This window comes from Colobus angolensis, unplaced genomic scaffold (genome assembly GCF_000951035.1).
Source record: "Colobus angolensis palliatus isolate OR3802 unplaced genomic scaffold, Cang.pa_1.0 Scaffold58, whole genome shotgun sequence".
NCBI lineage: Eukaryota > Metazoa > Chordata > Mammalia > Primates > Cercopithecidae > Colobus > Colobus angolensis.
Window position 1 is genome coordinate 10263918 of NW_012119376.1, and position 27830 is coordinate 10291747.

Consider the following 27830-nt stretch of genomic DNA (forward strand, 5'->3'; position numbering starts at 1 on the left):
TCACGTTATCAGAAACCACATTTGTAAAATAATCCAGAACGCTGGCGTAGGTAGGTCAAGGTTCCCCGCTTGCATCATTTCGTCCAAACCAGTCAGTTCTAGGCGGCGCGATTTCCCCATCCCCCTCCGTCGCCCAACCTTTGGGTGGGGCCACGCTCAAACGCTCCCTCCCCTCTTCCCGCCATGCGCAGCAGTGCGCATGCGCCCTCAGGGAGGCGAACAGTGATCCGCGAGGCATTGCCGTCGCGCGGTGCACAGATAAGACGTCGCGCTTGCGCAGGCGCTCGGCGCAGAGGCCTGCGGGAAGCCAAGATGGCGCATAGGGGTTCTCCAGGGCGCAGTTGGCACTTTATCAGTATCTAAGCGGAGTGTTTTGGAAGGAGTTAAGGGGCTGTGGCAAACGCCCTCTCCGCCGTCATGGCCCGGCATCGGAATGTTCGAGGCTATAACTACGATGAAGGTAGGAGGCAGGGTCATGCCGGGACGTTCTTTTGCGGTTCCAGCTGGGATCCTAGCCCGTTGGCATCTACCTCAATCTGTGAGTTTCTCGTCAATGATGCCCTGTCGGAATTGGGAGAGCCCAGTTGGGGAGTATTACAGGCCTTCTAGTGCCGCCAAATGCCGTCGTTTTAAAGTCATGATTTCTGCCCTCTGGTGTTGATTTTGTTTGGGGAGGGAGAGGTGCTGAATAGCGTCATATGGGTAGGACATTGGTGAGGTTGAGATCCGGTGATATTTAGGCACGTAAGCATTATCACCTCTTCCATTGTTTCCTCCCATGTCGGGCACTCACGTGCCTGCTTCTAGCTCCTCTCTTTCAGACCCCCTTTGAGAAATGTCCTTGAAACGTTGCTTATTTGTAAAACACAGATTGACTTAATGCTTACATTCAACGGACCTGTACCTGTGCTAGATTTACACGGTAAATCATTTTGTATGTCCATACATATTTAGTGCAGAACCAGTTTGCGCTAATTTATTTTTCAACAAATTTCAAAGTGGAAACTTAGGAGACAGTAGAAAAGACACATATTAAAAAGGCCCAAAGAATGAGTCAATCAGATGATCGTGAAGTTTATACTCAGTTCTTGGCTGGTAATGCTTGATGTAAATGTATTTTGAAATGTAAATAAACGGCGGTACTAGAGGAAACAGTGTGTGGGAAAGGACTTTTTGATATTAAAAAATGAAATAAAAGAAAAATGTCTATATGAATTCTGTAGGAGTTAACAGGAGTTAGAATTATTTTTAGGAGGAGCACATCCCTCTTCATGCAGTAGATAACTATAGGCATCACCAAGCATAACATAAACTAAAAATATAAACAAGTATGAACTAATGCAGAAGAAGAATAAAGACCTATGCTTTGCGAAGTGCAGAACATGTAATGCTTGATATGTTGGTGATTGTCGTTGGCACCCCAGTAGATGATTATGGAACATCAGTGTGCTCTAACTAGAGTGAGGGCAGCTAACACCCTATTCTCCATTTGGAACCTGTGACTTCAGTCCGTCTAGAATAGGTGAATTTTCTGGTGGTTACTTTAGGATAGAGGCCCTTTTAAATAAGTATTGCAATGGATGGTGTTGCATGTGGACCATTGTCACCTAAGAAATGACTTTAGACTGAGAGATATTTTTGCAAATATAAAGTACATGAATAGGCCTAGTTATTATTCGTTTCTTTTAATAGTTGTTTATCATTTCCTCAACCACCATTAAGTTAGTGCTTAGAGTACTGTTCTAAGCTTTGAGGACTGACAGTAAGATATTTGAGGGTAGTCTAAAAGGAGAAGATTGTACCAGTTACAGATTATTAGAGTATGAAAAATGCTACAAAAGGTACTGAGAAAACGCTATGGGAGGGATACACAGATGAGAACACTTAATTCAGAATGGATTGGGGAGAGTAAGCAGGATTTCTATGTGAAGGAATGCTTCATGGAGGAGAGGTGGTTGGCCTCAGGGAGCACCTTGGCTACTTGAGGTCAGGTTGTCATGTTTCTCTGGAACAATTGGTGACATCATAACCAAGCTGTTCCTGTAACATTAAGGAGGTTCATCCCCTTTTCTTGTTTATAAAAGTTGTACTCATTATCAAGGTCCAGTTTATTTCTCTTCTTCCCAGTTAGGCTTTCTCTTGAATTCTCAGAATAATAATTTAAAAATTCTCTTAAGTAATATAACCTCATTAGAGAGAGTGTGTGTTCTAAAACCTATTGGTTTCTCTACTTAACTCCCACTTTGTTTTTCTCTGTAATTTATATAATACTTTACATGACTGCCTTAATCACTGATTTAAAAGTCCCAGGAAGGCAAAATCCATACTTTAAGTGGCTGACACAATGTTCTTTACATGTAGTAAATATTCCATAATTTTGTTGATTGAGGAAACAAACTACGAAGATTGTAGGAAAGAATTCTCTTCATCTTTTTATGTTGTGGCACTTTAGGGTCAAATTCAGCATTGACAAGCTGACTTAGTAAAAAAAGAGTCTCATTTTTTTTTTTTTTTTTTAAGAGACGGGATCACACTTTGTTGGCCAAACTGCAGTGCGAGAGCAGTGGCATGATCATAGCTCTCTGTAACCTCCAACTACTGGGCTCAAGCAGTCCTCCTGCCTCAGCCTCCAGAGTAGCTAGGTCTACAGGCATGTGCCCCATGGCTGGTTGATTTTTTTATTTTAGTAGAGACAGCATCTGGCTATGTTGCCTATGCTGGACTCAAATTCCTGGGCCCAAGTGAGATCCTGCCTTCTTGGCTTCCCAAAGTGCTGGAATTACAGGTGTGAGCCACCATGCCTGACCTGTTGTTGTCTTCAGTATCTGAAAATATTTTGTTTGTGAATGGCCCCTTGTTTATTTTCAAATAAATTTTTATTAACTTGGAATTGTGATCTAATAATTTATTTAATCATATATCTTTTTGCCCGATAGTAGCATTTATCAATTTTTCGTTGCTGTAAGCATTTGGTCTCAGCTTTTGAGCATGCTGTTCCTGCTGGATGAATACCCTCAGAAATTAGCTAACTCTATACTTTGGGATTGGTTTGGATTTTATGTTCCTGGGGATCTTTCCCTGGCTACCCCACTCCCAGTTCTAGTTTTGTCGTTCGTGTGTGTGTTCCCAAATTGCTCTGTGTTTCTCATGTCAGGCACTTACCACATGGTTTTGTAATTGCCCATTTTCTTGGGTGTATTCCTTGTCAGATTTTCGGTGCGGTGATAACTGGAAATGTGTTCACTGTTATACCACAGTTGTCTCAGCTACTCCCTGGCATGATGTTAGTGTTTGTGAAGTGAAATTTATGTAAATATATTTATGTTCTTTGTGGGTTAGTTTGATTCGTTAAGTTATAATAAAACAAATATTAATCTAGTTCCACATGTGTGCCAGGTGGCTAAACCAAGTCTTGCCCTGAATAAGCTGATAGTCTCATGTAGTGAACAGGCGTAGTACTCTGTAAATTGGGTAAGTGTGCTGGAGGATAACAGTGGCAAAGGGGCTTACTGCTTTACCCAGAGTGGTCAGGGAAGACTTGCGCAAAGAGGAGACGTTTGAACTGGAACCTTAGCTAGCAGAAAGAAATGGCCTAGGAAAATCAAGGCAAAGAGCATATTCCAGGAAGCAGAAAAAAAAGGGCAATTAGCCATCAGTGGGTGAGCATAGGGGTTTAGGGTAACTTGGTTTGTATGGATGTTACTTAGCTCTTCATGAAGAAATACTACTTTCATGATCTATTGTATACCCCCATGTTAGTCAGTTCTGTGGAAGAGGTGTTCTTTGGTTATAGAGGGAACTTGGTAAAAAAAAATGGTTTATTTCAGATTTTTGTCAACACTGGAGAAACTAAGTATTTTTTTTTTTTTTTTTTTTTTTTTGAGATGGAGTCTCGCTCTGTCACCCAGGCTGGAGTGCAGTGGCGCGATCTCGGCTCACTGCAACCTCCACCTCCTGGGTTCAAGTGATTCTCCTGCCTCAGCCTCCTGAGTAGCTGGGATTTCAGGTGTGCGCCACCACGCCCAGCTAATTTTTGTATTTTTAGTAGAGACGGGGTTTCGCTGTGTTCGTCAGGTGGGTCTCAAACTCCTGACCTCATGATCCGCCTACCTTAGCCTCACGAAGTGCTGGGATTACAGGCATGAGCCACTCACTGTACCTGACCTCAAGTATATTTTTTATAGGATTATTATATTTGATCCTATGAGGTGAAAACTTGGGACCTGGGTAACCCAGTTAATTTAACAACTGAAGAACTGTGTATGTCTTTATGAATATAGTTAGTAGGTAACTATTTTGTGGGTGAATTTCTTAGTGTTTTTTTGAAAATAGACATTCTAGGTTCCTTAAATTTTGGATAAACAGTTTATTTTGAAGAGGATTCAGATGCTTCCTCACTAGTAACTAAGAATATAAAAATAACTTGTAAATGAATTTATCTCTTTTGTCTTTATTTTAGATTTTGAAGATGATGATCTCTATGGCCAGTCTGTAGAGGATGATTATTGTATTTCGCCATCAACAGGTGAATTTTAAAAAATAATTTGATTCCTTTGATTTAGTGTTTAAAAACGTAAAGTAAATGTTAGTCGTTCAAGGACTAGAGTGTTCTGTGAGACTGTAATGTATAACACTTAAAAAGTTAATTATATGTTAATTTTTAAAGGCATATAAAATAATTTCTTTACCTGTGAGTAGAATTTAAACTTGTGATTCTGTTATTTAGTTTTAAATAATATAAAAAAGACTTTGGCTTTTTTTCCCAGCATACTTTGCATCATGCAGTTAATCTAAATATACTAAAAGGGTAATTTAGTCAATAATGAAATTCTGAAGCCTCTGGAGGCAGGCAGCCATTATATCCTCTAGGATCCTTTGAGTATTAGAAAGATGGAGGTCTTATGCATAGACTTTCCTTTATACAGTACTTTCATTTATCTGTTGTTAAACAGTTTGGCAAATAAACCAATACATGTAGTTCAGACTTCTTTTGGAGTCTGATTTGGAGAGGGATTTGGCATTCATATTTCTGTATGATTCCACGTTGGAGCTGTATCTTCTAGATTATCAGCCCAAAGATTTCTTCTCTGCCACCATATAAGGAAAACATTCATATATTCTTCCCATCAAAGACTACGTCATTAATCCTGATCCTCCTGTCACTTATTTCCCTAACACTACCCTTGTCTCCAAATTTCAGCCTACTATCTACACAGGTTAAAATGCCCTGCTAAATTTTATTATGGTATAGGCTGGGTGTGGTGGCTCATGCCTGTAATCACAGCACTCTGAGAGGCTGAGGCACGTGGAGTTTGAGACCAGCCTGGCCAACATGGTGAAACCCTGTCTCTACTAAAAATACAAAAATTAGCCAGGCATGGTGGCGAGTGCCTGTAATCCCAGCTACTCGGGAGACTGAGGCAGGAGAATCACTTGAACCCGGGAGGCAGAGGTTGCAGTGAGTTGAGATCACCCCATTCCAGCCTGGGCAACAAAAGCTAAACTCCATCTCAAAAAATGGAAAAAAAAATATTTAGTATGGTATAAAAAGAGGGTATAATAGTATATTTACCTATAGTTGGGTGTAGCATAAATGTAATTTTTAAAACTCATTTTTTACAAGTTTAAAGATTTAATAAACATTTCTTTCAGAGCCTTCTGCCATGGTCTGAATGTTTGTGTTTCCCCCAGATTCACATGTTGAAATTCTAACCCCCAAGGTGATGGTATTAGGAGGTGGGGCCCTTGGTAGGTGATTAGGCCGTGAGGGTGGAGCCCTCATAAATGGGATTAGTGCCCTAGTAAAAGAGGTCCTAAGGAGAACTCTTGCCCTTCTATCATGTTAGGACACAGCAAGTGGGTGCTATCTGTGAGCCAGAAAGCGGACCTTCACCACACACAGGCTGCCTTGATCTTGGACTTCCTAGCCTCTGAGCTATCAAAAATTTCTGTTTGTAAGCTGCCTAGTTTATGGCATTTTGTTATAGCAGCCTGAATGGACTAAGACATCCTTGTCTTAATTACCTTCTAGTCTGCTGGGCTGTCCTATAAACTGTACCTACTTTCATCCCATTTTTAGCCTCTTCTGACCAAATATGTCCCTTCTGACTTTTATAATTTCTTTTTTTTTATAAAGGCATAGATATGCTAGAAGTTGTCTTTATCATATCTACTCTTAGCACCTTTTTCCTGTTAACTGGTTATTCTGAAATGCATCTAGCTCTTTATTTACAGGCCTGCCTTTCTGGTCAAGTACTTTTCTCATTTAGCTTAATCGTGGCTTTTCCTCTCATCTTTTAATGTTTCACTGTTATCAGTCCATATTCTGTTACGAGATAAAGATTGTACCAGTTATTTTTTCAGAAAGCATTTAACATAAAAAGTTGTTAACCAGATATTATAGAACAAAGAATGCAAAAAGTGCAATGAGGATATCAAGAAGGTTATAAGTTCAGGAAGCACTTTACTGTCCCTAGTTCTTAGGGGAACAAACGGCAAGGTTGAAATCACCTTTTAGAAGCTGGTGGAGGCACCTTGGAACTATGACTTAGACCTTGAGGAGAGGGTTTTTTGCTGCGTTGCCTCTGAAGTTTTCAAGAGGGACTGTGGGGCCAAGACTCAGACCTCTAGGCAGGGAGGCACTGCATGACTGATGCTGGTGCCTCAGAAAGCCCCTGAATCTTAAAGCTGGGATTCAGCCTTTTAAAGAGGAGATTCCAACCTACTGGCTGGTTGTGTTGTCTGGGGAGTGAAGAGGCAAATTGAAGCTGGTTCTGGGAGTTTTGGAAAAACCAAAACTGGATGTTAATTGCAGTTACTGGAAGAAACTCCTTCTGGAAGGTGAAGTGAGTATTGCTGGGGTGATACTGGAACAAGAAGCAAAGGTAGAGGAGCATGTGCCTGCCTTCTCTGGCTTTCCAAGGTCCCTTTAGTATCTCATTGGATGATCCTTAAAGGGAGCTGGGTATCAAAGAAGAAACGTGCTTTGCAGTGACTTCAATCCAGCATCACAAAGTTTAGTAAAGGATGGTAGGTTAGAAACTGAGAGACGGCTGAATGAGCAGCATTCCTTTATAGCTCCTTATTCAGGGATTCAAAAGAGAAGACATTTTATAGTGATTTAGGAATAAAACAATTTCACATTTTTCTAGGAACCTCCTAGGCATTTGCCCTTTGGGGCTTCTATAATTCAGCATCACAGTTGACTAGGTAACTTAAATATTAAAGGTGACAAAGTGATGTCTGGTAGTGCTGTCTTCATCACGCGCATTCTAAGCACATGAGAGAGCATGGCATATTCATAGAACTGAGAAGATGGTATGGTTATATTAGATTTGAGTTAAAAAAATCTCTAATACGTCGATAATGCATTAAAGGTGGTATATGGGTAGATGTAAGTAGACTCGTTAGGAGAGTGTTATATGTATTTATCTAGAGGAGATGAGGCTATTTTAGGACAGTGTTCTCAAAGTGAAGCATCAAGCATCACTTGAGAGTTTGTTCGAAATGCAATGTTGGGGACTCCACCCAAGAGTCAGAAACTGGGAATGAGGCATAGCAGATGTTTTAACAAGCCCACTGGGGTATGCTCGTGGTATGCATTGAGAACCATTTGTTTAGGGCAAGAGTGGTAGCATTGGATTTGGAAATACATTCAAGAGAAAATTTACAGGAATTGAGGTCTACAGGACTTGGAAGTTGGTTGAATATGGCTTTGTGTAAGCGTGGAATCTTTCAGATGGGGGATTACTGAAAGACACCTTAATATTGCAGGTTAACATAGTCATTTAGGCTTCTCTGGATAAATGTTATGTTGTCTTGAATAATAAGCTAACAGCACACAAAGTGAGACCTTCAAAGGGTGTTTCTCTGAGATTTGCATTTATGACCTAGCTTTCTTGAGGACAGGGTCAGAGTTTATCCATGTGTCTCTCATAGCTTTTGATGTGGCTCTTACCTGTGGTTTGTATTCAGGCCAGTCTGACTCTTGAGAGTTACTTTTCGAACACACCAGAAGCCAACTAATCTTATCAAAGCAGGAGATAGTTAAATGTTTTTGAGTTTCTCCTGTGACAAACTGGTATTTTTAACAAAAGCATACGACTTTGGATTTTAAAGTTTTTCAAAACATTTTAAAAATAGCAGTAACATCAGATAAGAAACTTAACTTTCCTCTTTAGTGGTATATTTTCCAAGTAATTTTCAATAAAAAATGAATAGTTTTAGAAGAATATTTTCCTTTCTTAAGCAGCTAATGTCATTGAATAGCTGATTATATTCATGGTGTAATGAAGTCTGATAATTGAATGACTTTACCAATTAATTGGAATTTCTCTCTAAAATTCATCAGCATGTGTATATTTTTTTGAATTCTATTAAGCCCAGTTTTCCTGGTCTCACTACACTGCCAAGGCTTGCCTTAAACTCCTGAGCTCCAGTGATCCTCCTGCGTTGGCCTCCCCAAGTGCCAGGATTATAGGTGTACGCCACGATGCCCAACCTAGGATGGTGATTTTTAAATGTTAACTTTTCTTTCTTTTAGAAAGATTGACTTTGATACTGAGTATTGAACCTATGTCGAAGAGTAGGGGTAGCAAAAAGAGTTTGTATGTAAAACTTTATTTGAATGGTGATGTATTTTGTTTCAGCGAATATAATTAGAAGTAATCTTTATTTGCTCCATTCTAATTTCAAACCTTTATTGTGTATTTTTTTTTTGTAAGAAAAATGCTATTCCAATACATTTATAAATTAGTTTGGTATAAGGAAGCTTGTTTAAAGTCTTGTTCAAATAGCTTGCTACAATAGTACAGTGGGTAAAGAAAATAACCCTGACTGAAAGAGTATGGGAAGGCTTCTGGAAGGAGCTGGGATTGAAGCTAGTAAATTTGGGAGTAAGAATGGCATCCCAGCTAGAGGAAACTGTTGCTTCAGCAGTGATCTCTAAGTGAGACTTGTTTCATCAGACTACCAGGATTCATGCACGCGGCAGGAGGAAACAGGGCTAGGAAAGAAAATGGGAATGAAATTGTGAAAGACAGTTTTTGATTTTGTGTTTTTAGTGTCGACTTACTGGAGTTTTTTGAGTAAGGGAGCTAGTATTTTGTGCAGATAACTGATCATGGTCCACAAAGTGGTGTTTGGGTGCGAGAGAAGAAAGGGGAGACTTGTAGGTCACCATTGTTTCTTAATCTTACCTTGTGATATGAATCTGCTGGGAATAGTTCTTTTTTTTTTTTCCTTTGAGACGGAGTCTCATTCTGTATCCTAGGCTGGAGTGCAGTGGCATGATCTCGGCTCACCCCAACCTCCATGTGGCTCCCAGGTTCAAGCAGTTCTCGTGCCTCAGCCTCTCAGGTAGCTGGGATTGCAGGCGCCTGCCACCATGCCTGGCTAATTTTGCATTTTTAGTAGAGATGGGGTTTTGCCATGTTGGCCAGGCTGGTCTTGAACTCCTGACCTCGGGTGATCCACCTGCCTGGGCCTCCCAAAGTGCTGGGATTACAGGCATGAGTCACTGTGCCTGGCTGGAATAATTCTTAGGAATACGAATTTCCTACTTCATTCCAGCACCACTGAATCATAATCTCCAGGGGAAGAAGCCTAGAAAGCTGTATTTTTAATGAATGCCTCATGTGATTTTTATTTTAAAGTGTTTAGGAAACCATTTTAGGAAGTTTCAGGTGTTAGGTTTTGAATTCTTTGCACTTTAATGTTTGTCAAAATGCCTTAAATTTTGAAAATTATAGGTGTCCATTTTTTTCAGAAAGCACTTCCATCAAAGTTTGTGATTTACAATTTTAGAGAATAGCATTTTGTATTTATCATTTTTTCATCATTACTTTCTCTCCATTATTTCTTGTATTTGTTGCTTTTGGGGCTCTCAGTACAATTTCAGAGGTTTGGACTGCTCCCCGCCTCACCCACCCACCGTTTGAAAGTAATGGAAAAACCTGCAGTTACTTTTACACCAACCCAATGTTTCTCCTGGGGGAGTTTTCTTACTCTTCCCCCCACCCACCCTTCGCAAATCCAACCGTTACTACTTCCAGAATAGTGGCCATAGTATAGATTTCTGAGTTGGAGTTATGTGTTGGGTGTGTGTGGTGGTACAGGACTACCCCGACCCCATTGCAGAAAAAATAGCTCCTGGCAGGCAGAGGAGAAACCTGTACATTGAAAACTTCCTCTTCCCTGTCAGTATTTCCTGACTGAAACTTGTTAAGGGGAACATCTGATTTCATGCCTCACTTAATTTTTTAATTTGTTTTGGGTTTCTCCCTCCTAGTTCATGGGTAGGAGGAGAAGTTGGGGGAAGTATGTTTGTTACTTTTAGACTAAACTGTACACAGTTTATTAAAGCCAGGAAAGCACCAGGGACCAGAGGGCCTCATTTATACCACATTAAATCTAACATGCCATGAATTGTAAGGTGTATCATTATTTTAAGGACCACTTTAAAACTGAAAGCTATCAGTCTAAGTATTATGTAATGCTAAGATGTCATTTGATTGAAAGACACATCTCTAATTCTGAGATTTGTAATGTGAAAAAAAGTTGTCCTCTTAGAGAATTGATGAAATAGGATGTCTCTTCTGCTGTTTAGCCATGCTGACTTTATACCAGTGTTGTTATCTCCTTGCACAAGAGGGGGGAAATAGAGAGATATAAGCAACATAACGTGCATTCTTAAAAATCTTTGTGATCTTCAGAATTATATACTAAAAATAACAACTTATGGGAAAAAATAAGATCAGGACAAACCACTCCACCTATAGAGTACTAACAGAAATAATCATCTTAATAAAAATGCTTGCACATTTGAAAAGATAATTTCCCATCAAGTATTCCAGTAAATATAGGATTTTACACTTTAAAAAAATGGTGAAAGGAGATAGGAGATGTAAGAAAGGGTTGAAACTAAAGAGTAATATTGTAAATGCTCACAGACCTTGGAGAGCCAAGCAGTAAAGGCTGCCCAAACAGGGCACATGTCCAAACTGAGCTAAGGGGAAGAATGTGAAGCTATGCGGCATTATAATACAATTATACTTACAGTGTAATATTTCTCTGTGGTTGGTGTTACCAGACTTTATATGTGTTGTTATTATGCAGTGATGCAAAACATTGAAGTATTGGGAGAAAAATTTCATAAACTAAAGCATCCTCAATGTTACACTTTCATAGCCCATTGACATGAGCTAATTTGTTTTAAGGAAACATGCATTATAGTAGAATGGATTGAATTCTGTCAACTGTTCTTTATTAATATTTCTCTTATTCTATTCTCCTTGTTCAGGATCTCTTCCACCTCTTCAATTTTCTCTATATTCCTACCTCCTTTATTATAATGCTCCAGTCTTCATTGGTTACTTCTGTGCTTCCACAGTGCTTGTTGTCTGGTATTACTCATTTGGCTTTTAAAATAAATCATTAGGTTTTTCTTCTTTGCCTTCCCTCCCAATTTGTAAGGCCATTGACTTTTACAATGAATAGAGAGTGCTTGTGCTTTAACCTTCTGAGTATAGGTGTTACACATACACTGCAGCTTTATGTTCTATGCATTATCTATGCATTTTGATGTCTTTTTCTCTACCCCCAGTGTGATTATATATCTATAAATTTTGAATGTAGCTTCCCTTTAATAAATAATATCTTCCTGATAACCTATACACAAGTCAATGGACTTAACATGTTTTGTGCTCTTATAGAAAGCTAGATAATACCTCTAATAATACCTTGCCTTTTGAATATCATATCTATATTTCTGTCCTTCTTAACATATTCTTTAATTTTGTTCCTTTACAATTGAACACAGTCTCCAGGATTCAGTTCAGTGGCCATCCGGTAGAGCTGAAAGCATTTGTACTTTGGATATGCCTGTGATTTTCTCTTTTGCTCACTTGTATTTCATTTATGATACTCAGGCATGTATCAGCATTTTGATAATCTGCCTTTCCTTTCCTTGATCAGATATATATAAATACTCAGTTATATATTGAGTGATGATGTTGGCAGTATTGCAGAGTAGCACAGATACCTGAAAGTTAAAGTCAGGTATATGACCCTAGTTTCCAGTGTCAGTGTATGATTGAAAGTGTGTGATTGAAAGCATGAGTTGTTTAAAGATTAAAGTCTGTATTTTCTGTGAACTCTTACATTCAGGCAAAATCAGCACTTTTTGGGAAGTGAAAATTAACTTTGTGTTTTCCTTTCTTTTCTTTTTTTTTAAGATGGAGTTTTGCTCTTGTCACCCAAACTGGAGTGCAGTGGTGCGATCTCGGCTCACTACAACCTCTGCCTCCTGGGTTCAAGAGGTTCCCCTGCCTCATCTTCCTGAGTAGCTGGGATTACAGGCGCCCGCTACCATGCCCAGCTAATTTTTATATTTTTAGTAGAGACGGGGTTTCACTGTATTTGCCAGGCTGGTCTTGAACTCCTCACCTCAGGTGATCCACCCGCCTCAGCCTCCCAAAGTGCTGGGATTATAGCGGTGAGCCACCGCACCTGGCCACCTTGTGTTTTCTTAATTATGTAAATTAGAGGTTTGATATTTGGTTTGAAATACTCGTGTCGAAGAGAAAATTTCAGGGAACACAGAATAGTGTACAAAGAAGAGATATTAGGAAAGGTAGATTTTGGAAGCCATGGAGAAAGTAGGCTGAGTGGCATGGTTTCAGAGATTGGGGGAGAGAAGGAAGAAGATTGTAAGAGATTAATAAGCTGTAAGCACATTCGAGTAGGATTTTGGATATATGTTTTGGTATGATACTGTTTTTGTTTTCTTCCCTTATTTTGAAATGTGGGTAACTATAGGTGATTGATTAGAATTTTTAAGTTTTACTTTAACGTTTGTAAAATAAGTTAATAGGAAATGACTATACCATAGCATTCTTTGGTCATTTTATATTCTAGCTGCTCAGTTTATTTATTCACGGCGTGACAAACCTTCCGTTGAGCCTGTAGAAGGATATGATCATGAAGATCTGAAAGAATCTTCCAATTCTGTTTCGAACCATCAGCTCAGTGGATTTGATCAAGGTATAGCAGAAAGTAGTGCATCTGTTATCTGAAAATGATTAATAACCAAACACACCAGAATTTATCAGTTTTGTTGTGAGTGTTTATAACAATGACTGTGAACAGTAGTGATGTAAACATATCTGTCCTATTCAAGGACAATTTATGTTTTATTAAGTATGTTTTGTGAGGAGTGTATTTAACTGTATGATTGAAAAATTGTATGGCTGTTGTTTAGTAACTGGAATTTTAATTGAACTATCCCATTTAAAATTTTTTTCCATGGGAGAGAAACTCCAGTGGTTTGTTAAGAAGACCTTTTTGAGACGATTTAATTGTTTGATAAGCTGTATGTAGAGCTTATGATTAGAATACATAAACTCCTTTACTTACAAAGATGTTAAGTTCAAAAGGTTTGAAAAAAACCAGTTGAAGTCTAAAGTGACACTGGATAAGTATACTCAGGATTTACCTCCGTATGAATTAAGTTTCAAAATAGAACTTGGTAATGTCATTGGTTCTGAGTTTTTGCATATTTTCAACTCTCTTAAACATTTTAATGAAGATATTTATATTTTGGCTTTCTTCTTTTATAAATAAGTTCCAAACATGACATGGCTTCAAACATCACTCAAGCCATAGATTTGATAGCAGAACTAAAATGGCCAGGTATAACAATAATGCCATTTGTTGATAGCACAGGGATTTGATCTTTGTCTGGAGTGTGGCTTTGTTCTATAATTTTTTTTTTTGAGACAAGAGTTTCGCTTTGTCGCCCAGGCTGGAGTGCAGTGGCGCAGTCTCGGCTCACTGCAGCCTCTGCGTCCCAGTTTAAAGGGATTCTCTTGCCTCAGCCTCCTGAGTAGCTGGGATTGTGGGTGCCTGCTACCACAGATGGGTAATTTTTGTATTTTTAGTAGAGATGGGGTTTCACCATGTTGGCCGGGGTGGTCTCGGTCTCCTGACTTCAAGTGATCCACCCACCTCAGCCTCCCAAAGGGCTGAGATTACAGGCGTGAGCCACTGTGCTTGGCATAATTGTTTTTACATTGAAAATTTGTAATAATTTTAAAAGAGGAAATTTATGAATCTGGGAGTTGATCTTTGAATTAATCAATAAAATATATACCAGCTGCTAACCAACTCAAGAAAAATGGAGAGAAAGCATGAATATACAAAAGTACAAAGCAGAAAGGGAAACAACAGGTAAAGAAGAAGTAAAGGGAATTTACCAACTCTGAAAATACGTTGGAAAATCTGGATAAAAGTCTGTAGCTGTTGTATGCACTCACTTTATAATTGTATTTTTAAAGAGTATTATTGTTAAGATTGTAAGGAGAGAGGATACGAATAGGATGGAAGTTCTGTCCTGCTATGCCTCAGTGGACAGTGATTAAGGAGTTAGGAAATTCAGAGTTATTTTTGAGAAGGAAAGTTAATCATTCTAACCTGATTTATATGTAAGTGATGACAATAATAATGATCGTAGCTGATTTTTGCTAATGCTCTCTAGGTACTTTCTATGTACTGTTCAGGTGTTAGCATCTTTAATCTTCGCAACAACCTTATGAAGTAGGACAGTTGCCTTCATTTTACAAGAGAGGAAAAATGAGACACTGAGAAGTAACTTGCCTGAGGTTGTACCTGCTAGTAAGTGGCATTAGGATATGAACCAAGCTAGGCTAACTTTATAACCTCTACTTAAAATTCATAACCAGCCTCACCCACATGGAAAAACCCTGTTTCTACTAAAAATACAAAATTGGCCGGGTGTGGTGGCACATGGCTGTCATCCCAGCTATTCGGGAGGCTGGGAGATGGAGGCTGCTGTGAGCTGAGATCATGCCATTGCACTCCAGCCTGGGCAATAAGAGCAAAACTGTCTCAAAAAAAAAAAAAAAAAAAAAAAAAAAAAGAGGAGGCCCTAATGCTAGCTATACTAAGTATTTTGTTACAGTTTCAATAATTGATATTATTTATCAAAGAGATAATATTATCCCAGTATAGCTTATTAGCCTTTAAAAGTTAATCTTAGATTGAAGCAAAACAGAATTGCCCAAATATTTCAGGAATGTGTTTTTAATAATTAAGGGGGCCAATGAAAGAAGTATCAAATACTTTTTTTTTTTTTTTAAAGAAAGGGTATTGCCAGTAGATTACTTGTTCAGTATATGAGCATGTACAATTAAATATAAATTGCATTCTGTGAAATGGTTTTGTGGAATAGGGAGTTTGAAAGCCTCTATTCTGTTTTGATTATTGCTGACTTAGTAGTGCCATGATTTTCAATCTTATCTTTATTAAGTTAGAATTTGCCTGATGTATCTAGCTCATAGACTTATTATGAGGATTACAAAAGAAATATATATATATATATAAAAGTATTGTGAAACTTGGCAAGTGCTATACAAAAATATAAAGGAATATATCATACATTTTTATTCATTGACCCCTAGTTACCTGGTACTGTTTTAGGTTCTAGGGATACAGAGCCTCTCTGTTCTTATAGATTTTACATCATTAATAAGTATGATTAATAATTTTAATACTGTCACCAGAAAATTAAAATTCATAAACAGCTTAGATAATTCCAGACTTAAATTTTTTTATTTTAAAAGTGAATGCTGGCTGGGCGTGGCGGCTCCCGCTTGTAATCCCAGCACTTTGGCAAGCCGAGGCAGGTGGAAACCTGAGGTCAGGAGTTTGAGAACAGCCTGGGCAACATGGTGAAACCCATCTCTACTAAAAATAGAAAAATCAGCCGGGTGGGTTGGTGGGCATCCGTAATCCCAGCTACTCAGGAGGCTGAGGTGGGAGAATTGCTTGAACCTGGGAGACAGAGGTTGCAGTGAGCTGAGATCACGCCACTGCATTCCAGCCTGGGCAACAGAGTGAGACTCTGTCTCAAAAAAAAAAAAAAAAGCCTATCCTCCCCTTAACTTCCTGGACTTTCTTATTTTTATGGCATTTTTGTATTATGTTATCTTGCCGTTTTTTAAAGAGTCATTAAGGATTATTTTAGTTAGCTGGGAAGAACTGAAGTTAGCCAAAAAGGAAACAAGGTAGCAGCTTGAGAAATATAAGAAATATACTTTGTGAGTAACTGGGTTCACTAACAAATTAGAAATAGTTCCACACTCACCCCTTCCTTTCTGTACATGCAAAAAATGATCAGTGCAGATACCATCGTCATTGGTGACTGAAAATAGATAGTGTATACTGTGCAATGTACACTTTTTTTTGTTATTATACTTTAAGTTTTAGGGTACATGTGCACAACGTGCAGGTTTGTTACATATATATACTTGTGCCATGTTGGTGTGCTGCACCCATCAACTTGTCAGCACCCGTCAACTCGTCATTTACATCAGGTATAACTCCCAATGCCATCCCTCCCCCCTTCCCCCTACCCATAATAGGCCCTGGTGTGTGATGTTCCCCTTCCCAAGTCCTAGTGATCTGCAGTGTACACTTTTTGAAACATGTAGTCACTATTATTCAGGAGATACTTTGTTATAGTGATTTTTAAATTAACGAAATCGTTCCTCTGATAAGGGAAGATAGGTATATTGTAGATAAAAATGTGATCATTAGAAATAATTTTTGCCAAAGAGAAAGGAGAGTTGAATATTCTAGTACAGCTGTAAATTTTAAAATCAGTTTTGAAGATTAAAAGTTCTTTCATGGCGCCATTTAGTATAGCTTTTGACCATTGTTGTCTTTTCTAGCTCGTCTTTATTCGTGCCTTGATCACATGAGAGAGGTACTTGGAGATGCTGTGCCAGATGAAATATTAATTGAAGCAGTTCTGAAGAACAAGTTTGATGTGCAGAAGGCTTTGTCAGGGGTTCTGGAACAAGATAGAGTGCAGAATTTGAAGGACAAGAATGAGGGAACAGTATCTACAAGAAAGATAGCGAAAGGTATGCCTTTACTTGTTCTTTTTCACTTGTTTTACATAGTTAATGCCTAAAGAGAGGCTTTCATTTGCTTGAGCTTTTAAGAAAATACTTAATTTGCTTGAGCTATTAAGAAAATCTTGCATGTTATTGTTAACTTTTGATTATCAGTTGATCTTCTAGTTGTGAATTTTTAGGATGAGTACTGAGTTTCCTTTCTGTTGTAGCCTGTTTTTGTGGTTATTTTACTACTTGATTTTTTTTTGTTTTGTTTATTTGTTTGTTTTTTGAAACAGAGTCTCACTCTGTCACCCAGGCTGGAGTGCAGTGGCATGATCTTGCTCACAGCAGCCTCCCACCTGCTGGGTTCAAGTGATTGTTCTTCCTCAGCCTCCCAAGTAACTGGGATTACAGGTGCATGCCACCGTGCCTGACTTATTTTTTTTTTCTTTGTGTTTTTATTAGAGACGGGATTTCACCATGTTGGCCAGGCTGTTCTTGAACTCCTGGCCTCAAGGGATCTGCCCGCCTCGGCCTCCCAAAGTTCTTGGATTACAGGCATGAGCCACTGCACCCGGCCTCACTACTTGATTTTATAACTAACAACATAGTGGAAATAAAATTAGATAAGACGTCTTTTTCTTCTTGTTAGTAGCTTACAGAACTTTTCAATTGTTATTTTTTTAAACTCTAGTGAGATAGGAAAAGGAAATTAACAGCCAGCTAATTAATGTTAAAAAAAATCCCTTTATGCTTTTATTATGTATACTTTTTAAAATTTAAGTATAACTAGGTATAAGTATCATAATTATACTACTTTGCATTTTATAGCCAGAGATTTAATTTTAAATTTGTAAAATTTGGGGTGAAATTTGGAATTCAGTGGACGTAAGAGGGGAACTGAGGTGGTAGCATTATATTAATTGGCATGCTATCTCTCAGTATGAGTATGGCAATTTGTTTACTATGTCAGTGTTTATTGTAACCTTTGGGCTAAATTTTTCTACAACAAAGCTGCATATAGCCTGTTACGATGAAATAAGAGTGTTTTCCGGGGATGCTGGGCCCACAGATGGGCACTTTTAACTGGCTGTGATGGAAATGAATGTGTAATATGTCATCTTGTATTGATAGTGTATCCCAGATTATGGTAGAAATTACTTGGGGTTATTTGTTTGCTAATTTGTTTCTAATACATTAAAATACAGAATAAAATGAACCTAGTTTCTTTTGTTTTTTTAAAGAAGTTTTTGAATTTGAGACAATCCTGACTGTAATTTAATTATGGTTAAAACCTCACATTTTTAAATTCATGAAAATTAGAACATTGACTGACTTATTTTTGTATTTATCAGTGAATAGAGTATAAAGAGTACTTTAAATTGTTAAAGGAAGGTAATACTCCCTTATTGTTTTTTAGAGTATTCGTGTTAAATAATGATCAAGTATCACTTTATTCATGTCATAATCAAAAGAAGCATTTAGTAATTAAATGCCTCATTTCATGTTTCCTTTTGGTTGCTGTGACTGTCTTCTGCATATGTCAACCTATTCATCTGAAAATTAATGGCTCTTGTAAGGTAAGGAGTCTTATTTTCTTCTTCTGAAGTTTCAGCTGATAATGTTCAAAGTTCTTATCCTCAGTCAGCAAATCATTTGGATTATAGTTGCAAACCCTTTGATTTGTCTAGCTCAGTAGGAAAATATGGATTATCTCATAATTCTTCAGTTCCAAGTCACTGTTTACTCCATAGAAGAAAGAAACTTGACAGACTTAAAAGTGAAAAGAAACTAGAATCATGTAAGTTAACAAAAGAACTTTCACTAGCTGACCTAATTCATGATATGTCAAGAGATTCCTGTGAAAGTCAGCCATCAGTCAGATTATCATCTACAGACAGTGTGGAAAGTCTACTTTCAAAGAACCTAGATGCTGATTTGTTGAGACTTCATGCATCTGAATGTGTTTCCAAAGATGATTCTGCATTCAAAGAAATGCCAGATTTAAAGTCCATAATCATAAAGAGCACAACACCGAATAATTCTTTATATATTCAAAATAATTCGCTGTCTGATTTTCGAAACATTCCAGTACGGGACAGTTTAGGAAGTTCAAATAATCATTTGTATTTAACTAGCTCATTGGAAAATATGACTGTTGATCATTTAAATGCCAGTAAAGAAACTGAAGTTGGAAGTGTTTCTTTAGTTGAACAAAGTGCCAAGAATTACATTTTTAAAAATGATAATTTGCAGTTTTCTCAGTGTGAAAGTCCATCCCTCACTGAACTGTTTCAGGAACACAAAGAAAACAATATAAGCCAGTGCTTTACTTTATCTGACCTTTATAACCAGTCATCTGCCAGTTTCACAGATCTAAGTTTGGGATCCTTTCCCCTGTCACAATTAGCAAATCGCTGTCAGTCTTCACCCGGAATATCAGAATTAACAGGATCTCTCTCATCATTGGCATTTCATAAAGCTTCTCCCACAAGAGACCTTGAGAATTTGTCACTTTCTGAATTGATTGCAGAAACAATTGATGTAGACAACTCTCAGATTAAGAAAGAGTCCTTTGAGGTCAGTTTCTCTGAAGTGAGGTCTCCTGGAATAGATTCAAATATTGATCTTAGTGTCCTTATAAAAAACCCAGATTTTGTTCCAAAGCCTATAGTAGACCGATCCATTGGTCCATCATCACGAACTAAAGTTCTAAGTTCAAAGCTAGGGAAGAATTCCAATATTGCTAAGGATAATAAAAAAAACAGCAAAGGCTCTCTGACCAGGAAACCACCTTTTTCTCTCTCTTGGACCAAGGCCCTTGCTGCTAGACCTTCAGCTTTTGCCTCAACACTGTGTCTTCGTTACCCACTGAAAAGCTGCAAGCGACGCACCCTTGACCTCTATAAGACTTTTCTTTATAGTAGACAAGTTCAAGATGTAAAGGACAAAGAAATAAGTCCTCTTGTAGCGATAACACCATTTGACTTCAAATCAGCATCACCTGATGACATTGTAAAAGCTAATCAAAAAAAAGCATTTACTAGAGAATAGTAACAAAAGAAAAACCTGATTGCTGTTGTAGAGCTTTTTATTTTTAATTAAAGTCTTCAGAGGATCACTTTATATTATGGGATTCAAATTGTGATTTTTATGAAAATTGTCCTAGGTCAGTTGATTAGTTGATACTTATTTTTGCACTGAATTTTTTTTAAACTATGCCTTCTTTCAGTGATAACTGGCTTTATTTAAGTTGGTAACCTATACTGAGTATATGTTTACAAAGTGGATATTGAAACTTGATGTTGTGAAATCAGACCTCAGATATTTTTGTTTGAAGCATTCAACTTTCTATGTTTTTTATGACGAAGTATTTTTTTCTATGAAATATTTTTGTGCTTTGTTCTTAAACGAAAATGCCAGCATTTGGGATTATTATAGTTTAGTGTGAAGATTATTCTTATGTGGCACAGCATAGCTGAGACGTTATATTTTAAAATATGATATAATTCCTAGTTTCATTATTTTTCTGTAGATAAATACTAAAATTTTTCTATTAGAAAAATCTTAAAATTCCTGACTTTTGAGAGTACTGTGGAGATTGTTGAAATACGTTTTTGATAATAATAAACTGAAAATCTTTTAAGGGACCATGTAAATATAGAAGTTGGATTAATATGTGAATTATTTTTATACATTTTTAAAAACCATTTGGCCTAAATATACACTTTAAAATAAATATATAAAAAGTGTTTTCAGGTATGGTTGCATGTTCTTTGAATGGAGAATTTTACCAGATGTCTTTAGCTGCTGCTGCTGCTGGTGCTTCTGCTTCTTCTGCTGCTACTGCTGTTGCTTCTGCTGCTGCTTCTGCTTCTGCTTCTTCTTCTGCTTCTGCTGCTTCTGCTGCTTCTTCTGCTTCTGCTGCTTCTTCTTCATTATTATTATTATTTCTTCTTCTTTGTTATTATTGTTATTATTTTATTTTATTTTATTTTTTTGATAGAGTCTTGCTCTGTCGCCCAGGTTGGAGTACAGTGGTGCGATCTTGGCTTACTGCAAGCTCTGCCTCTGGGGTCATGCCATTCTCCTGCCTCAGCCTCCTGAGTAGCTGGGATCACAGGCATCCGCCACCATGCCCAGCTACTTTTTTTTTTTTTAAATTTTTTTTTTTTTAGTAGAGACAGCATTTCACCGTGTTAGCCAGGATGGTCTCCACCATCTCCTGACCTTGTGATCCGCCTGCCTCGGGCTCCCAAAGTGCTGGGATTACAGGCATGAGCCACCGCGCCTGGCCTGTTCTTCTTATTTTTTAAGGTGGAGTTTTTCTCTGTCGCTAGGCTGGAGTGCAGTGACAGTGACGCTCACTGCAGCCTCCGCCTCCTGGGTTCAAGCGATTCTCCTGACTCAGCCTCCTGAGTAGCTGGGACTACAGACGTGTGTCACCATGCCCAGTTAATTTTTGTATTTTTAGTAGAGACGGGGTTTCACCATGTTGGCTAGGATGGTCTTGATCTTTTGACCTTGTGATCCACCGCCTCGTCCTCCCAAAGTGCTGGGATTATAGGCGTGAGCCACGGTGCCCGGCCTAACTTGTTCTTTACAGTAAGTAATGGAATGTGGAGTTTTCCTTTTTGCTACTGACAGCTGTGTGCCCCACAGTGACAAAGTTTCAGCAATGGGGGATCAATAAAAGCTTTTCTAATCATTAGAATAAGTATGTAATTAATCCCTTAAAGCAGTGGTCCTCAACTAGCAATCAGAATCACTGGAGGAATTACTTCAGAACACAGACACTGAGGCTTCACTCCATATATGCTGAAGCAGTCTCTGAGGAATGGCACTTGGGAATGTGTATTTTCAAAATTATTCCCCAAAATGTGTATTTCTGTTTGAGAATCATTGCCTTAAAGGGAGAAATCAGTAGAATGGACTTATTAATGCCAAGAATAACATCTGACTGACTTGAATGAATAATTTCTAGAAATAAGGAATACCAAGGAAAAATGCTACTTTAGGAATTACAGCTTTTTGCATAAAATGATGGAGATATTATTAGTATTCCTTGCAAAAATATAATACAGTTGTATCTAAAATGTTATTTTATTTTTTTGAGACGGAGTCTCACTGTGTTTCCCAGCCTGGAGTGCAGTGGCATGATCTCGGCTCACTGCAACCTACGCCTCTCAGATTCCAGTGATTCTCCTGTCTCAGCCCCCCGAGTAGCTGGGATTACAGGTGCGTGTCACCATGCCTGGCTAATTTTTGTGTTTTTAGTAGAGTTGGGGTTTCACCACGTTGGCCAGGCTGGTCTCTAACTTCTGACCTCAGGTGATCCACCCACCTCGGCCTCCCGAAGTGCTGGGATTACAAGTATGAACACCACTCCTGGCCAAATATTTTTTTTAATGAAAATAAAAAGGCTGGTCTTTTCCTGGTAAATATTTTTTCTCTGGCAGCTACTTTACTGTACATTTGATAATTTTTTATTTACTTTTGTTTCTGTTTATTTTCAGAATGACATTCCAAAATTTTAATCTCTGTGTGATATTTTTGTATTCAGTATTTTGATGGGAAAAGTTAAGATGGCATTATGTCTTTTTTTTTTTTTTTTTTAAACCAAACACTTCTTGATTTCTTGTGATGTCTTCAGGTTTTTGTTTTTTAATTGAATATATCAGTGTACCATAATACTAATGGTTAGGAGATCATTTAAATCACAAGCTATATTTTGTGATTGATTTTAAAATTTTAATTATCCCGATGGTTGAGATTGTTTTGCTAGTCTTGAACCTTGGTCAAACATTTTAGTAACTTTGAATTAGTGTATGATTGAACTAGATGTATATATTGGCAGTCTTCAATTTAGCAGTGAATTAATTGAATTATAAGAGTTTGTTTGTAACTGATGATAATTACTGATAGGTTAAGTGCTGCACAGGTGGTCCACATTGCACATGCATCCCCAAATACTTATGTAATCTATACTGTAGTTGAGTAGCAGCACTATTGTGTTACCTTCTTTCATAACAAAGTAATTTTCAAGTGGAAATGCAATACTTTTAAAGCCATGTAGTAGACCTTGTCGGGTGAACTAGGTCTCCATTTTTTGGCTGATTAGGGTTGTAACTACCAGGTATGAGATTCTTTTGATGGGGAAAAAAATTATATATTATAGGGTGGTAAGAGATGGCAACAATATCTTAAATAGGTTTCCAGGCTTCCTATTTTCCTTGGCTTGGCTACTGGTCTGTCAGGCATGTACACGACAAGTACTTGCCCTGTTGACTAAGGGAATGTCACAGTCTCTGAGATTGCAAAGGTGGAACTGAGCAGACCTTTCCACCTTCCACCCTTGGCCATTGGTCCTTGGTAAAAAGCCAACTGTCTGCTTGTTCATGAATATGCTCCTTGTGATTGTTGGCACTAAGTGTATATTCTGTACCAGCTGCTGTTTATTGACTGCTGTCTTAGTAGCTCAGGTATGCTAGGTGTTTTAGTTTACTTTCCAGTTCAGCTATAAATTTTAAGATGCAAAGCTATTTTTACTTGCATTATGATCAAGGGCATTAATAATTTACTTTAGGAGTAGAAATAATATTGTAATTATATTCTAAATGATATAAAATACATTAAAAACAATTTTTGCTCTTAACTCTTTTTGGTTTCTTAAAAGATCTGATGTTGTTCATGGATGGATGTTTTGTCCTTTTGCATTCTAAAGTCTTTAGTTGGCTCTTTTGGATATGATTCTTCTTACAATAAATTGCCAAGAACCAGGGTTTCATTTCTGTACAGAGCACTTTTTAAAACTTTTCCTTTTTAAAACCTTTCCTAGTTACTAAACTGGCATTTTAACCTCTTTTTCTCCTTTTAGCTTTGAATCTTTCTTAAACTTACCTTTTACTCTTTTTCTTCTCATATGTAATGTTAACTATAGTCAGTGTTTTATATTTAGTTTTTAGTACTCAGTGGGGGGTCATGTAACTAATTGTCATACCAGGGATAAAACTAATAAGGTGCTCATTTTTTGTAAGTAAAAGAAACCACTGAAGATAAAATACAGTTAAAGAGAAGAATAATGAGTTCTCTTATGATTATTTCCCTTTTTAAATTGACCCTGAATCTATATGTGGACCATTGCAAATAAACAAGTATACATTGTATGTTGAGAAAGAACTGTGTATCAACATGTTTTCTCTTTTGTGTTCATGCAGGTATATATTTGGTTATAAAGTCAGTTTTATAATAGTTCAGAAATTGTTTTGTATATAAACAGTAGATTATACATAAATAATGTGGACTAGACAGGGAGGGATTAATATGAATTTCTACACTCATTTTCCTTTACCTATATATTTATAATGTTATAAAGCTCAGTTTATGCAGTTATACAATTGTAATTTTTTGATTGTAAAAAATTTGTCACATTTTGAGTTTGTATATATTTTGTAAAAGCTACACTGAAAGATTAAAATTCTGAGATTTTCCTAAATCAAGTGTGAAAACATGCAATCTATCCATTAGGATTTTCTATATAAACTTGATATTTCTGAATGATCTTTTAATCATTTATGCTGAAAGTACTGTTTTATTTCTATAAACAAATTAAAAAACAAACTACCTGTTTGTGAAAATTTTCTTTTAAGATATTTGGCATTTAAAATTCTTGCTTTCCATGGGGTAAAATTTTATATATTCTTTTTACTTTTTAGGACTCACCTAGAAATACTATATAAGTATAGGTTGTGATGAATATTGGTGATGTAATTGCAGAGATGACAGTGGAAGGCAAAGGAAATGATGAGCTGGGTATGGTGGTGGCACCTGTAGTCTGAGCTCTTTGGGAGGCTGAGGCAGGAGGATTGCCACTTGAGCCCAGAAGTTCAAGTTCAGCCTGGGCAGTGTGGTGAGACCCCGTCTCAAAAAAAAAAAAAAGAAGTGATAAAATGCGTATTTATTTCTGAAATTGACATGCTGATTTCTATTGGATGAGTGAAGAAAAGCATTTTAGATGAAAGATATAACCCAAGATGAACAAAGATAGTATTCTTATGTCAAAGGGGAGGGGAATATATGCACACTTCAACACATGATTATCTTTATTACAGTGTAGCATATTATACCCTTCCAAGCTGACATCTTTGTCTTCCTCATCCAAAGTGCCACCTTCTCTTCTGTTTCCCGTCTTTGTTATTACTATCACCGTCTAGTTAACCAAAACCAGGAACCTAGTATCATCCTTGGTTCATCTCTCTTGACCTGCTACTCATAATTGATTACCATTCCTGTTATTCCCACCTTATAAATAAGTAAATATATGTGTGTGTGCATATAATATGCATACATATATAGTCGACTCTTGTTATTTGCAGTAGTTATGTTTTATAGTCACTGCAATCACTGAAGTAATGAATACTGAACCATTGCTCCTACAAGAAATACAGGGGTAGGTTCCTGTGAGCCTCTCATAACATTTTCATCAATCAGTGACTACATAACATTGTTTTATATGTGTCTCTATTTAAAGACACCTTATTAAGCCTCTCATAACATTTTCATCAATCAGTGAATACATAACATTGTTTTATATGTGTCTCTATTTAAAGACACCTTATTTAATGGATGTGTGTAGCATGGATTCATTAACACCGAACTCAGGCCAACAACACTGTAACTCATGCCTTATCTAACATCTTTTATTTGTTAGGCACATCCTAGCCTTCTTGTGTTTACAATACTAAGCACTACACTTACAGGCCATTTTAAAAATTATCAACAAAAGCACAAAATTACCAACAAAAAGTACAAAACTGGAAAAAATGTAACGCTAAGTAGACCATGAAAAGGACATTTGTTTACAGTATGAGAGCTGTAACAAGAAGGCCGACTGTCACCTTCCTCACCTCACCTGGGAACTTGCATGTTGGATGACTCAAATTTTTTGCTGCTCTGCACATGTCCACAAGTGAGTGCAAAAGTGAGTAGTGATTTTGGGATTACAAGTAAATTTGTTGTGATTAGGTGAATTCACAAATGTGGAACCTGTGAGTAATGAGAATCAACTGTACATTTTTTGGCCCACTACTCTTTATTGTTATTTTTCCTCTTCATTATTTTCTTCTTTATTGTTACTTTTCCTCTTTATTGTTACTTTTATTTTTTTTATTTTATTTACTGTTACTTTTCCTTTTACAGGCCATTAGCTTTTAGCAGAATTACCTAAACATCTAACTGGTTTCTTGACTTTTCAGTTTATTTTGGCCAGAATAAGTTTTCTAAACTACAGATCTAATTTTCTCTCTCCCTATCTAAATCCTTTTATTTCCTGAGCCCCTTTATGAACTCATTTCTGTTTTTTACCTGTTTACCCAAACCTACCGAAGAACACCTACCTGAGTTTCCTCTGCTTCTATAGTGCTTGCCTTTTTTCTCTCCCCCTTCCCTCCTGGCTAATCGCTGTATGAATTGTAGTTTCGATATCACTTTACTCTCAATCATGGGGTAGGGGAACTTTCATATGCACCCATAGTTCACTGTTCTGCCTTTATTACTACCCCATGTGAAGTCATAATTCCTCTCTCACACATGCATAGACTTTCTGTTGTAACTCTGCTTTATTCTTAACAGCACTTATATCCTCTGACACTGTTTGTTGTATATATACTTGTTTTTGTTATGTTTTCTCTCTGCTCTCCCTCCACCCCCCTTCCACGTAAGTCCTACAAATATAGGAATTTTGTGTATTCACTGCTGTATTCCCAACTCAGAATATGTCTGGCACATAAACGTAGGCAAGGATTTTAAGTAAAAATTGAGTCTGTCTCCTAATATGGTCCCACAGTCTTGTTCCTTAGAGGAAGCCACTGTAAATACACTGTTTCTTCTTTATTCTTCCAAAGGTTTCACCAGCATGTTACACATATGTGAATGTACGGATACCTTTTTATACAAATGGAGAATATACTGTAACACTTACATATGTATCACTTAAAGCATTTTGCAGAACTTTCTTTACTGCCATATACAGATCAATCTCATTTAACAGCTACCTAGAATTCTGTAATATGATTGTACCATAATTTATTTAAGCAGCCTCTGTTGATGAACATTTTAAGCGTTCCAGTTGTTATTGCTGATAATAAATGAACATCCTACATTTCTAGAAATTGAGCTGATATACTTGAAAGTTTTGGATAGATATTGCCTAATTGCTCTTAATAGAAATTGATTTCCCTCCCACTAATTTATGAGCATTTCTGCCCAAATTCTTATAGATAGGGGTATTATTCCTTTTGGTATTATACCAACCTGATAATTGGAAAATATTTTTTTCATTTATTTATATTTCTTATCTGTAAAGCTATATTTTTCTCCCTGTCTACTCTTAATCTACTCACTTTTCTGCTGGTTTATCTCTCATTTCATGATTTTTAGGATGTGTGTGTCTGTGTATATGTGTATGTATATGTGTGGATCCATATGCACACATATATATGTGCATATTTATATACTAAGGAAATTAGTCATAAAAATTGTTATATGCATGGAAAACACTTTCTGACTTCTAGTTTGTCAGGTCATTTTTTTAGAAGATAGATTTTGAACTTTTATATATTCAGATTTATTAGCCTTTTTTCTTAGGGTTTTGGAAAGTTATGCTCCACTGTGACAAGATAATTTTTTAAAAAGTATCCTTGTTTTTTCTAATACATTTGTCAGATTCATTGTTTTACAGTTGGATCTTCGATTTAGCTGATATTAAGGGCTAACATAGGAATCCCATTTCTCCACCATCTTTTCTCTTTGTGGAAAGATAGATTTATTGTAGTACCTTTTTAAATTACTATAGCTTTTTAGTACGTGTTTTAATATTTGGTAGGCTGTCTTGTTTTTTTCGCTCCTTATTGT

The 27830-nt window shown here is 37.1% G+C and overlaps 1 protein-coding gene across 3 annotated transcripts in view; it reads left to right on the top strand.

Annotated features, from left to right (window-relative positions):
* Positions 1-209: 209 nt before the first annotated feature.
* The window catches only part of HBS1L (HBS1-like translational GTPase), a 93483-nt gene continuing 65862 nt past the window's right edge, over positions 210-27830 (top strand). The window contains exons 1-5 of one of the 3 annotated variants that reach the window (XM_011962117.1): positions 210-460; positions 4460-4525; positions 12916-13041; positions 16749-16943; positions 18505-20671. In XM_011962117.1, the coding sequence (XP_011817507.1) occupies positions 418-460; positions 4460-4525; positions 12916-13041; positions 16749-16943; positions 18505-19973 (1899 nt within the window). In that variant the 5' untranslated portion in view covers positions 210-417 and the 3' untranslated portion in view covers positions 19974-20671. Of the gene's footprint in view, positions 461-4459; positions 4526-12915; positions 13042-16748; positions 16944-18504; positions 20672-27830 lie in introns of those variants that run through there. The other 2 variants (XM_011962115.1, XM_011962116.1) reach the window with 2 other exon arrangements.